This window comes from Lates calcarifer, unplaced genomic scaffold (genome assembly GCF_001640805.2).
Source record: "Lates calcarifer isolate ASB-BC8 unplaced genomic scaffold, TLL_Latcal_v3 _unitig_4531_quiver_858, whole genome shotgun sequence".
In the NCBI taxonomy this organism is placed as follows: Eukaryota; Metazoa; Chordata; class Actinopteri; family Centropomidae; genus Lates; species Lates calcarifer.
Window position 1 is genome coordinate 3920 of NW_026116955.1, and position 14272 is coordinate 18191.

General features: G+C 37.4%; 1 protein-coding gene across 1 annotated transcript; it reads right to left on the reverse strand.

Annotated features, from left to right (window-relative positions):
• Nucleotides 1-5212: 5212 nt before the first annotated feature.
• On the reverse strand, nucleotides 5213-11398 carry LOC108900333 (CMP-N-acetylneuraminate-beta-galactosamide-alpha-2,3-sialyltransferase 1). The gene is made up of 7 exons (XM_018701318.2): nucleotides 11228-11398; nucleotides 9985-10246; nucleotides 9430-9626; nucleotides 8706-8873; nucleotides 7770-7815; nucleotides 7500-7619; nucleotides 5213-6935 (listed from the first exon to the last, which is right to left on the reverse strand). Exons 2-7 carry the CDS (start codon nucleotides 10228-10230, stop codon nucleotides 6768-6770), a joined length of 945 nt encoding a protein of 314 aa, XP_018556834.1. The 5' UTR covers nucleotides 10231-10246; nucleotides 11228-11398; the 3' UTR covers nucleotides 5213-6767.
• Between the last annotated feature and the right edge of the window lie 2874 nt (nucleotides 11399-14272).

Here is a 14272-nt window from a genome sequence, read left to right on the forward strand (position 1 = left end):
TTTTAAAATAACAGACAATTTTCATTGATTTCCTAAAATGTTCTAATGTTTTCTATGAAATTCTTTGTGTACAAAATGAATGAGATTTTACTAAACAGTCAATACTTGAATGAGACTTTGTAACTGAGTACAAGCCAAGGAACTATTCAATTCAGTTCAGTTCAGTTTTATTTATATAGTGCAAAATCACAACAGAAGTTATCTCAAGGCAGTTTTCATAGATCAGGTCTGGACCTGTACTCTTTATATTAGTATATATTACAGAGAGAACTAGGTGATTATATGGCACGTGAAGAATACTAGTGAGAGAGCTTCTTAGACAAATCAGCCCACTTTTACTTACACATATATTTAAAGCTTTATCGACACACACTTTTTTAATTTCACATGATTAGTGGGCTTGATGGCCAGGTAACACAGAGACTGCAGAAAACAGTTTTAGATTTTTGACATTGCAGTGTAACTGCAGCACATTCTAAAAATTCTCCACTAGATGTCACTAGATGCTTACATTTGATCAGCAGTGTAATTCATAAAACTTACTGCCATTGACAAGTTAACTAAAACTTGGTACAACCATAATAAAGAGTGTCAGACATTTACATTATAATATATCCCCCCTTTTCAATCATCACTGCTGAAGGACGTTATTCTCACTGTTAAACTCACTGTTAAAACTACAAATATCAGTAATGTGAACATGAGCAAGTGTGAAATGTGCTCAAAGTGAAAACACCAAATAGCTCCACTTAAGTACAACTGAGTAGCAGCAGGCTCGTGCTAAACAAACACTGGCATTCACTTTTTAATAGCATTAAAGATCTGAGCCTAATTGTTTTGATGATTACAGTCTTCATTGCTACCACATCATTGTAGCAAGTATAATCAACACACACAGCCAGTAAGCTGACTGAGGGTAGCAGCTATGTAACCATCCTATAGTTATTGATATGTTTGTCCTCCTTATTATTTGTGAAAATGCTGTGATATACAAACCCTGCAAAGAATACTTAACTGGGTTGGAGTGCACAGTTGTCAAATAGTTTTATGGTCTAATTATCTGACGAGACATTTTTTGAGATTTTAGGACATTGGGTGATTCATCAGGAATTGAGTTTGATATTTACTTATTTTCCAGTAAAGTAATTAAACTAGGTAATTAAAGTCAGAAGACATTTTTGGACATAAATATGTAATAATCAAATTCTCTGGACTTAAACTTTATACAGACTAGTTATTGAGTTGGATTTCATTGTTTTGATTATTTTTACAGCTGGTATTAAAGGAGAGAACCTCCACACTGCTTTCTTTGGGCAGGTTTAAACTGTAATCCACGTCCAGCTAAACCCAGCCAGGATCATTTAACAGCAAGAAATACACACGTCTCACGGGCAGTCATTTGCCATCAGAGAAAAAGCAAACCTACCAGCAGCGGTCCACCTACTGGACTCACCTCCAGTGCCTCAGCCTCCATTCGCACATGACTGGACTTGGTAACCTTCACTGATGGGTATGTTCAACACAGCCTGTGGTGAGTCGATGAGATACAATAAACAGTAGAGGACAGGGTCAGATTCCAAGACAATTTGAGGAAATCTGTGGTGCAATCTACATTGTGATTATTTATTTAGAAGATTTTAGTTTGAAAATTTAAGATATACTTGTTATTATGCAGGTGGGTTTGATGCATTGCAATTGGACTTCCTCATTATTTTGACAGAAAATGTATTAGCGAGTATGATGAGGTGGGAACTGTAACATACCAACCTGTCAGCAGATATCAAAAATTATTGTTTCTCTTATGCTACCCACAAATTCCATTTCACAAGAGCTATTGTCTCCATGACATGAACCAAATCTTTTGGAAACATGTCCTTTGAGGCAATGTCACCCAGTGTGTTGTTTTTAATGATGCCATATGCGGTACACAGTGTATCAATTGTTATTTTGAACATGTGGTTTCACATCATCAGGTTTGATCTCTCTTCTCACGCTCTGTTTAGCCATAACTTGTTTTGAGCTGTCTTTTCTTACTTCAGGGAAAATCTAGTAGGTAGAGATACCACTCCCTTGTCAGTAGAATGATCAAAATGCAAAATAACTCACTGCTTGTGTGACCAGGCAGAGAACTGAATCACGTAGTTAGAGGACTACATTGAGCAATATAGTTTGTAGTACAAATTCACAGAGGCAGCGAATACAGAAGGAGAGAGAGAGAAACGGACAGAAAGACTAATGTTGAGAGAGAGGAAGCAGGTTATGGAAAGTAGAAAGAAAACAAAAAGAAGCTGAGAGAAGGAGCAGAGATATCACTTCAGAGATAATCTACTCTACTGCCCACTGACATAGTTTTAAAGCTAATGTTTTCTTCTTGTTGCCCTTGAAATGTGTTAAAATATGCTGTAAATAGATTTGTGTTACGGGAAATCAACCTAGTTATACTAAGCTAGGTTGTAATATATGACTGACCATGTCCAGCCTGAAGTTTGTTTGCTCTTGAAATCATAATCTAAAAACTTTGAAACTACCCCTATAAACCAGACCCTTTTCTATGGCACTTGGAAATTTAGCTCACATTTCTCTAGATGGAATGAGTTCATTCTACACCTTGACTGGAATCCACCTGTGTTAAATTCATTAGATTTGACGTTTCTCCCACCTCCACACAGGATCTCTGGAGCGCAGCTAGAGTGATCATCTGGCTTTTGGTCACCCAAGGCCAAGGCCCTTCTACCCTTCAATGCATTTTTTTCTAGCCTTCCTGAGATCTCTGCCTTGACACAATCTTGTCTCTGAGCTCTTGCAGGAACTTCCTTAAACCTCATGGCTTGTTTTTTGCTCTGATATGCGTGATTTGTGATTATGAGGTGAGTGTAGAGCCTTTACCATGAGGCTGCAACTCAACAAAACTTGAAAAAACTGAAGGGGTCTCAATACTTTCCCAAGCATTGTATATATACACACATATGTACACATTTTGTAAGACAGTGTGTGAAGAGTGAGAGACTGTGTGAAGCCAAACAGCCAACTATAGATCTGTTCCTGTAAAGTATGTAAACATTTCTCCAGTGCTGTCCCAGAGCCTTATCAGTTTGCATTTTTAGTTCTGTTGATGCAGTTTAATCAAACCTAAACTATCCTCTTCATTTCCTCTTGCTGGATGACAGTCAGGACAGGGAGCCTGCTGTTCATCCAGTAGTCATTTACATTTAGAGGTCACTGGCACTTATTTAAGGTTCTGTGGACTGGCTTAACACAAACAACCTGGAATTAAATGTTGCCAAAATCAAGGAACTAGTAGCAGAGTTTCACAGGAGCTGTGGAGACCCTTGGGCATCAACAACATTGAAATCCAGCAACTGTAGGTCTTGATGTTGTAACCCTATCTTATATTGGAAAAAATAAATCCATTAAGTGGAAGGCTACAAATTCCTTGGAACGACAGTCTACTTCAACTTGGGGTTGGGGGACAACATCACTACTATTCTTGAGAAAGCACACCAGACTTTTCATTTTAAACCAACTGCAAAAAAAAAAAAAAAAAAAAAAAAAAAAGAGCCACCCACCTACCAACCTCTTCAATGTCTATCCTACTCATAAAAGAGAATTTAAAATGCATTTTGAATTGCAACTGAACTTCCTCATTATTTTGACAGAAACTGAAAAATGTAGTGTTATTAATCACTGAATGATTATCCACAAATATTTTTGTCACCTCATTCAAACTGGTTTCCAAAAAAAGTTTCCATTAGAGGTGTAGCTGAAGGTGGAAGAAAAATATGAAGACAAGCTAGCTACTGATAAAGAAAAAAATGCACCTGCTTTATTTTCAGAAGGTTGTGAAACAGTCCACTGCCATATCTGTAACCTCCCTGTCATAACATCTATTGTCTCTATCCCTCCCCTTGTGAGGTTGCCCTAACATGGAGCACAGAGGGGAATTCTAGATGCATGTTCATCTCATTCACATTTACAGCTCTAATTTAAACTACCTTTGTTCAAATCAGTGTGTTAAATATGCACAATTTAATATGTATGTCTTATCTAGGTGTGTAATATCAAAACTGTTGAAGTTGGTTTTGATTACATGTTGAATATTTTGCCAATTCTGATGCCTGCTCATTTTTATAATCTATTTAATAAACTTGGAACCAATTTCACATGGAAAGGGATAAAAGCTTGTTTTAAGCCATAAACTTGGTTTAACCTGTCTAAACCACCTTGAGTCAGTATTAGGGCAGGTCCACAACATCTGTGTTAAAAACAATACTCGGGTCCAGTATGAAGACTGAAACAGGTTTTACTTGCTGTAAAATTCATCCTGGATAGAGTAGAAGCCCAAGTCTTTATTCTGTACAAAGATTCATTTCAAACTTGATATGAGGTGAATATAGGGCTTCAGTTGTCAAATCAAATGTTTGTTTTCCATAGTAAGTCTAACTGAAAAAGATGGTAACCTTGGAAGCTACCCACTCTAGGTTTAGAGTTATTGTTTAGATTTAGGTTGGTGGAGCCTCATAATAGCTTCTGCTGCACTTTAGAATTTATTTTTGCACAGATGATTGTCAGCATGAAATTTACAAATGATTACAGCAAATAAATAAATATAATAATGAAAAAATATTTACGAAGCCACTGTGACTGTGCCAAAAGGTGATTTTTTTTTCTTTTTTTGTAAATGGAGAAATAGTGTTGCTCCATGTGTGCACATTGACAAGGTCTTTTTAAAATTAAGGACACACAAGTGAAAGTAACAACTGTCACCTTTTCATAGATGAACATTCCATCCTTCCCATTTTGTAAAATCCAAGCAATTTTCTTGATAATGTCACAAGAAACTAATTCATGAACCAGCTCAAATTCAGGACAAAATCATGGAGACCATACAAATAATCAAGTTTTACAAGTAAGCTAAGTTTATTAAACTGATTTTAAGATCTGACTGCTTCAGTCCTCCTATGTAATAACAAGGAAACAAGTGGGTTCAGGTGTGGCTCACAGTCTCCTGACATGATAAGACAGCCTCCTAAAGGTTAAGAAGTAGGAACAGTGTGTGTGACAAAACTAGCTTAGGTCTTTCAACACTTATGTACTGATGTCTGTACTATAAGTTAGGAGTTTTAATAGTTCCACTTCAATGTTTTGTCATTCTTTTCTTGTGTATTGTCAAACATTGTAAAGCAGGCAGCAGAATGTCACAATAAATGATGAATTAAATGAGAAAATTCATTATTTATTTCTTTACATTACATTTTCTATAATATACAATACAGATACACTCATCAAGCATTGTATATAGGAAGACCATACTAGTACTGGCTAGAGCCTCCCTATGTTGTTGTTGGAAACATTCCTTTGAGACTCTGCTCCATGTTGACATGATTGCATCACATAATTTCTACAGAGCTGTTGGCTGCCAATCCCCTGTTCTGGCACATCCCAATATGCTGTTCAGATCTGGTGACTCAAGGGTTACTGACCTACACTGAATTAACAATGAATTAACAGTCATCTTCACAAAATCTGTTTTGCTTTGCGACATGGTGCATTGCCATGTTGGAAGTAATTCAAAGTAGGCCAAGAAAATGTTTCCCAAACTATTACACCACCATCAACAGCCTGGACTGTTGTCAGTAAGCAGACCAGGCTACATCTTTCCAGTCTTCAACCATCCAGTTTTGGTGAGCCTGTGCCCTCTGCAGCTGTAGATTTCTGTAGTTGGCTGAGTGGTCTTGTCTGTTGTTGTCGACGTGTTGTGCATTCTGAGATACTTTTCTGCTCACCACATTTGTATTGAGTGGTTAGTTGATGTAGCCTTTTTGTCAGCTTGAACTAGTCTGACCATTCGGGGCAGAATTCCAATTCTAAGGCAGAATTGCAGCTCATTGGATGTTTCTTGTTTTTCCCACACCATTCTGAGTAAACTCCAGGCTGTTGTCAGTTACACTGCATTGCTGCCTTGTGATTGGCTGTTTGAATAATTGCATGAAAGAGCAGGTGTACAGGTTGTCCTAGTAAAGTGCTCGATCAGATACATCACACAATCAAACAAGGAAAGGTGAAACCTCATGAAGGGAGAGTCAGTATTATGCAACACCCCTACATCTCTGAGAAATTATGTTTCAATACAAATAATCTGCAAGAGCAAATACGTTTTATAGGGAAAGTGACTGCAACTGAATTACATTTTCTATCAATGTAATGAGGAAATATTGTTCATTGGTGTGTTTGGCAAGTCACAAATAAGTTTGATGTTCATAAGTATGATGTTCACATGCAACATATTTGTTTTTATGTTTGGGCACCAGCAACACTTGGTTGAGGTTGGGCAAAGATTATGGTCTGGTTTAATACAGAAAATGTTCACATCAGACGTAACTCCTTTATTTACATTCACAACCACCATTGTAGTTCTCATTGTAAATAAAGGAGTTATGTAACAGTTTTTGTTGCCTAAACCAAGACTCTAGATGTGAACGCTCTCTTGTGTGAAAGTTTCACATTTTATATGCCATACACTCCAGCCACCTCCTGGAGAGTCTGCTGCTGTTAATTCATTCAAAATATATGTTCCTTCTTAACCTAATCCATTCAAAGATTAGATGACAAAATGTATTTCGCTGTAAAAAATTTAAGTTCACAAAAACACAGGGAAATGCTCAATAAATAACAATAAAATGACTAGCACAAGGGCAAAGCTTAAGTGGTGGCGCATGGAGCTGCTCATGTTAATGCAAGTGATGTGGAGAGAAGGGGAGAAACAAAAACTACCATCCTGTATAAAACTGGATTTTCTTCTTCTTGTGTAGCTGCATAATAACATCATATTCATGCATTCCAGCATGAGGTCCAGTTCTCAGCTTTTTGTCTGTGAGCATTTCAAAGTAGTGGTTCCAGTTTCCATCTCTGTCTGCTCCAAACCCAAAAACGCTGACCTGAGAAAACAAATATTACACTTTGAATCTCAGCCGAATGTAATCTAAAGTATTGTTTCCAGATTTTAAATGTTTTTTTTTCTAAAACTAATTAGAATACATAAGTAGGTAAAGAACTTTAATCCTTGTATTGTCTTCACTTTTGGGACCCTCTGGTATTCCTTGGGTCAAATTGACCCGGGACATATTTGGGGTTTAAAAAGCAGTTCTGAAATAAAATTTTACTTCATAAACCATTAACATATATTGCCTTTATCTGAATTTCAAACAATAGAGATAACATATATGTTTTATGATTGCAGTCAGTCTCCACTAGAACACAATTAACAATGGAAGTGTGATTCGTTTTTTGCATACTATGAAATAACATTCTAAACAAGTGGTTTGCAGGTGGACACATGACGGAGGGTAAAGAGTGTGGGAAAGTTAAAGTCAACAGCTTCTCTGTGCTTAGATTATAATCATTCAACATTATCTGTGTGTGTGTGTGTGTGTGTGTGTGTGTGTGTGTGCATGTGTGTCTGTGCTCTTTCTCTCCCCAACTGTCATTCAACCTGAACCTACCTCATCACAAATGAGCATACTTAAAACCAAAGTCAGAAAGCCAGTGGATGGATATTTGCCCTTCTTTGCCAGCCAAGTTTCATGAACATATTTCATGACAGCTGGATTGAGGATCAGCACCTGTTATGAATAAGACCAAGCCCTTAATCTGACATTTATGAACCATTCCTCTCTGTTGGGAATACATGATACAATGCAGTTGTATTGCTGGATAAGTTAATCAGATATCTATAAGTGTTGATGTCATTCAAGGTCATTTGAAATACCCACCAGATCCTTGTTAGCAATCCTCCTTGACTTTGCAGCACCATTCTGCCTGTTGGAGGAAACGTTAATTGCTCAATGCAGTGGAAAATGGACATATTTGATAATAACAACATTTCACTAGTTTTTCAGATTAAAATGTTGCATTGTTATGGTAGATTCATGTTGGTCACTGCAAAACATAATTTGGCTAGTTAATTACCATGTGAATACTGAGATGTAACTGCTTTCCAACATGTCTACAAAGCTCAAATGCCTCCTTGAGCTGGCTAACAGGAGATCTTACCCTATGTGACAGTGAAGCTGCATGTACTATTACCTTGCTAGAGACTCTGTGTTGTCAAGTGTCAAATTAATGTGAAGCTGTTATAGCAGTATGAACTGAACTTGCAGGTTGTTGTAGCATTTCATGTCAGTTTAGGAAGGATAGCCATAGTGTTAGCGACAAGTTAGCATCTGTTAGCATTTGATTGTTGATTATGTGTGCAAGGGGTCACTCATCCATTGGACCTTCACAGCACCAAACAGAGGACTTTCAGGTCAACAGTGCAGAGCTTTAACCAATGAAAATTCCAGATACAAGATACAATCAAAAAGTTCAGAGACTGTTCCTGCAGCAAATAAACTGAACGTGGCACTGTAATTCCCATGCAGCAAGAACAAGCAACAACTTCCGTGAGTCAGTATTCTTTGCTATATTGTGTGATCAACAGTACAACAGTTTGACAGCTAATCTAAAACTGGATTGCAATTAAAGTTTAGTTTGCATAGCATTCAGTGCTTAGTGGAGGAATTGTTAAAATCAGAAATTTCATGCAAACAAATCTATGCAATGCTGTTACTTTTACCCATTTAGGTTTTCCATTCTCCCACAATTAAATATATAGTAAAGTACAGATAAATCAATAAATATAGATACAGCAAGTAGCTTTGCACACATACCCTGGATTTACACTCTTGAGAAGCCACAGTAAATCACTGATCTTGAATGGAAACAGCACAAGACGAGTAGTGCTGTCCAAATAGGTAGCACTCTCCGGATACATGACATGATGAGTTGTTTTGGTCCCAACATCTGCTTCATAGCCTTTGGTACGGCCACGGTTCATTCTAAATGGTACAGGGAGATACATATTTAATATCATGTATTTAAAAGTGATGGCGATTGAGGTTCACATTACATGTACACAAAAGTGTTGCCAACCACCTGTTTGCGGCAGAGAAATTCTGACCCTTAGAAGTTACTACATTTTTCAGCATTTGATTCATCATTGGTGAAACTACATTTTTTTTAAGAGCTTAATGTGAGTTTTAAGCCACTGCTGCATTTTCAATACAAGAGGTTAAAATATGCCCTCTGTGCAGTACTAAGTCGTCAAGGTAGTCTGGATGCCACAGTGACTTGCTATTGGAAAGTGACATGCCAGGGTTAGCTGGGTTAGAAAAGAAGTGATGAACATAGCAACGCAAAACATTGGCATTGCTTTCCACCCCTGGAGACAGCAAGAAAAGAAATGAAGCTTGATGCTTAACTTGCAACATTGTCTTTAGACTGATAAGTAAACAGCTGTTAATGCTAATATTGGGTATATGGCGATAGCAAAATTCACAAATATCTTCTTTAAAGGTGGCAGTAGTGAGGATGAGTCTTGTGATTATGATTTACCTTATTACAATATCATGATAGTCTATCAGACGTCCATAGTTTGACCCCTTCAAATTACCAGAGTTCCCCACCACAGCACATGTCCTGCAACGATTAGGGCTTGGCTCTACAAGATCTGGAATGGGTGGGATGACCTTAAACAGGTTCTCTATGGTTATATTGTAGAAAGTGAAGTTGCGCTGTTCACCCTGTAAGCCCTAAAACACATAACAGAAAAAGAACATCACTTCCTACTGCTACATCTTCATGTTAAAAACAAATAACAGGCAAAACATGGGTTGGCTTTTATTGTGAAGCACTCAGAGAAACTGCAATTTTAGATACTGTAGGAAGTACTGAAAAAAGGAGCAGCCTCTGTGAGATGTTAAATGACAGGCTGCATTAAACTGCACTTGCCAAACCAACCAGAACTGAAATCTAAAGGATTATAATTTAAATGTGACTGCAGCGGCCAAGTTCCTGACTACAGATCACTCAGTGAGTCTCCTAAACAAACAACAGTGAAACAGACTCATAATATTTTTGCTGCGTCCTTAAAGATGAGTTGACCTATACCTTCCACCACTTGAAAATGTCCTCTGAGATCGCATTTTTTCTTGACAAAAATGGCTTGGGAGATGAAGTGATAAGTTCCCTAAAGCATGGATCACCGTCTGTTAAACACTTTTGACAGCTACAAGGGCTTGAATTCTGTAGGCTGAGGTAATATACAGACAAATCCCACGAAGAGCTCAAAAACAAAGCAAATGCAGAGATACACAGCAGGAAAAAAACTTTGGTGTTTCTCAATGTGGAAACCATCGTGGCAGAATCCAATCTGTGGATACAGTGAATGGTGAAATATACAGGTCAGTTGATATATGAATGTGGGAAAACCTGTCAAGTTAACAGCAAAACAATTAATTAATTACTATACACCATATTAAATATCAAACTGAGGTCACCAGTGGACATTTATATATGAATTATATAAATTATATATATTATATCTAATATTATTGGACAACAGAAAAGGATTAGATTTGATACAAACAATATCCTCTGCTATCAACAGTACAGCCACACCCAGTATTTACAGGTGTAAACCTGTTGGTGCATTGTTGGCTCAAGGCACACCTCGAATGAACATTTTTCCTCAATAATATGCGAGCAAAGGGACTGGAAATAACATGCAGCTGAAACTAGCCCTCAGTCATTTACATGGACATGTGAATAAGTTGTTTTATCTTAGAACACTGGGTTACTAAAACTTTTCTCGGAAAGTAATATGACTCTGTGTTTGCTTATTTTCGTACAGTGCAAGCTGACAATCTGATAAACAAGGAATAAAAGAGAAGAAAAAGAAAAAGAAAATGCTTTGCAGTTTAACTTCTTCAGGAGGTTGCATAAGGAACAGCGCAAGATAATCAGTGAGTATTTAATTGTATATGCTGTGAGCATTACAGTCATGGTACTTAGTGCCAGTCAATGAATAAATAAATAAATAAAAATAAATGAATATTTTTGTTCGCTTGCATTTTATTTTATCAAAAAAATCTTCACTTCATTTGCCTCTTTGACATGTAATTACAGCAGTAACATTAATAGTATATTGTTGTAAAAGTGTTATGCCAGATAACAATACAGAAATAAACATATTCATAATGGATGACTTGAGTAACATAACTTAATCACTAGCTTTTTAAAAATTTTGTTGATGAGCATTCAACCAATTAAAACTCAACATTGTATCTCTCTCAGGATAATTATAAATTTCTACCATCAATTTAAATGTGTTAAATTTAGTTTTTCCTCTTACCTGGTTAGAAAAGAAGAAAAAACTGCAAACAGAAAAAAATAGACAGAAGGAAAACACACTACTGTTGACAAACCGTGATAGTTTGTGATAAGCAGTCGGTAGAACTGGGTGGAAGGTAAGGTTGGAGGGTTAGTACGCACTGCAGTGTGAGAACAGCTAGTTTACACTGAATGAATGCCTCACTGACACACAGTGACACCATGTGACTCACTTTTTATTTTGCATTGATTGCTTTCATTTGAGATGAGTACTTCTGTGATGTGTTCATTTCAGGTACATTCTGTAGAATATATATATATATATATATATATATATATATATATATATATATATATATATATATCAGTATTTTTATTTTTGTATGGGCTCTTCTCACCAGTTTAAACTGGGCTGGGGCTTCTTGGGAAAAACCTCATTTCACATACACATATAATGGCGACTGCGCTTGTGTTGCTGATCTGATCAAACTACACACAGTGTTTTTGTGTGTTCATCCCCAAAATAGTACTTAAGGATGTCAATATTTCATGTTAATAGCTTTAACATCAGCCATCATCAAGCAGCAAGGACGTGGTTCATTCAAATATTAAATTCTTGCTTTGGTTTATTTTATTTGCGTAGTGAAAACTAATGTCTTTTTAGATGCATGGTCTCACAGAGCTGGTTTGTAACTCCCTCACATTCATGTGTAGATGGCTATTTTTTCTCCACCAGTTCAGCCATTGTCAGACCAGTGAACTGTGTGTACTGTCATATTATCAACAAATGTTCCAGCGCTTTTTAAGATGAATATTAGATGGAAATAAAAGTCTTTAACCCAAGTTGTGAGTATCTTTTTCCTGGGTAATGTCTGCAACCTTTACTAGAAATGTGTCACCTTAGAGGCAAGACACAGGGCAGAAAACATTCTTCAAACACCCACACTCATCTCTACTTAATAAGCTTATGACTTTGAGCATATATGGCAACTGAGGGTGAGTCAGATGAGTGTATCAAATTTTTTATTCATTTAAGAGAACAGTGTTTACAAACATTTCATATATGCCAACCTGAAACATTCATGTTTTAATGATACATTCAAGAAATAAATAACATGGTGACACAGGTTTGAATCCATAATAAACTTTAATCTGCTGGCTGCACAGTGGTGCAGCAGGTTTGGACCCCAGTTCACCCAGGTGGGTTGCCCCTCCTCCGTGACGCTGCGCTAGTGAAGCCCAAGTTAATAGATTCCTCCGCCTCCTCTCCCTGGATGACGCTGCTGTTTTGACTCGCAGTTCAGTTTGGCTCTCAGTTTGTTTAATATACATTTGGGCTTGGTGGTGGGTTTTCTTCACGAATCAGTGGTGTGAGTGTGCGGTGCCACAGGTCGTTTAGTTTAGTTTCTCCTCCTCCCTTGATTTTGGTTCTGGACTGGCGTGATAAACCCCAACCCTGTCCAGTTCCCCTCTGGCCCAAGTGTATTTCTTAGATGAACAGCAGATGATTTTACTGACTTCATAATATATACATGCTATTGTTATTTGTAAAATAAAGCCCAATTTTTGTATTTTCTTAACCTTCTCGTGCCCTGTGGTAATTTTTGAACCTTGTGTGACTTTGTCATCATTAAAGTATTTAACAAGGTGGGGACACACTCAGTTCTTACACAACACATTTGTACATCACCTGCACTGGTATTGTGACACAGCTTTTTTTAGGCTGCAGTTTCCTTGTGTCTGTGTGCATTGAGGGCTTTATCAGTTGTATCACGTTAGCAGACAGGTATGTCACGTTTTCATCCTAGAAGGCTGAGACACACTTGGAAGTAAAATGTAGTATGTTGACAGAGTAACTGTGTAATTTGGCAAGCATCAGCATCCTAATATCCAATAGCTGGATGAAATGCACACACATTCTGGCATGGTAGCATGATGCATGTTGTTTTTAGAACACCAAAACATTAAAAATATCTTTTAAAGTTTAGAGCAGCAGTTTAAAGCAGTTATGGCTCTACTGGCTCTACTACAAATGCACAAGGATAGCTCTGCCTTGGGGAGTGTTTCCCAGAGGTGGTGGAATTAACATTTACAGTATGCAGACAAGAAACCACACAAAGGTAATATTTTACGTCAGATGTGTTTTCAAACATTAGTTTTGGTTTCTAAGGGAGGAGGTTTCAAGGATGATCACTTGGTGGTTGGTTTGGCTTTGGTTTGGTCTCTGAAACGAGCAGCACACGGTTTAGTCTGATTCAGAGACAGTCCCAAACAGGACTCCAGGTGCTTCTTCAAAACTCATCCAGTTCTCAACTCATGGATCATGCAACTGTTTTGATTTTCATTTCAATATCCCAAATCCCAATCTCTAATAAGTGGGCGGCATGGTGGTGCAGTGGTTGGCACTGTCACCTCACAGAAAGAAGATTCCGAGTTCAAACTTGCCCCAGGATTTTCTGTGTGGAGTTTACATGTTCTCTCTGTTCTCTCTGTTCTCTCTGTAAATAGTTGTTTGTCTATATATGCTGTCCCTGCGATGGACTAGCTTTCACATGTCAAATAAATGATTTAAGTTACATGTTTCACCAGTAAGCACCATATTATCAGAGATTTTCATTCATCCATTATCTATACTGCTTATCCGTTAGGAGTCATGGGGGGGCTGGAGCCTATCCGATCTGTCCAGGGTGTACCCTGCCTCTTGCCCAATAGGATAGGCTCCAGCCCCCCCATGACTCCTAACGGATAAGCAGTATAGATAATGGATGAATGAAAATCTCTGATAATATGGTGCTTACTGGTGAAACATGTAACTTAAATCATTTATTTGACATGTGAAAGCTGACAGACTGCTCTAACCTGTTTACTACAACAGGGAACACGGTTTTGAAATAAATAAAGTATGTTTCTAAAAAAACAAAAAAAACAAAACTAGTTTAAATTCAGCTGTTAGGGTTCACAAATATTGAAAATGGCAATGGAAATTGATTTGTTGTTTACATGAAGAAAATAATCCTTTTTTTCTGTCATTCGGCTTGTTGTTCAGGTTGGTAGATACATGCATATG

Bases quoted from the DNA above. Each gene is read 5' to 3' on its own strand.
- LOC108900333 (XM_018701318.2), bottom strand. From the start codon at position 10,230: ATGGTTTCCACATTGAGAAACACCAAAGTTTTTTTCCTGCTGTGTATC. The intron at 9,627-9,984 runs GTATAGGTCAAC...TATGTGTTTTAG, and splicing joins ACATTTTCAAGTGGTGGAAG to GGCTTACAGGGTGAACAGCG. The intron at 8,874-9,429 runs GTAAATCATAAT...TGTACCATTTAG, and splicing joins TATCATGATATTGTAATAAG to AATGAACCGTGGCCGTACCA.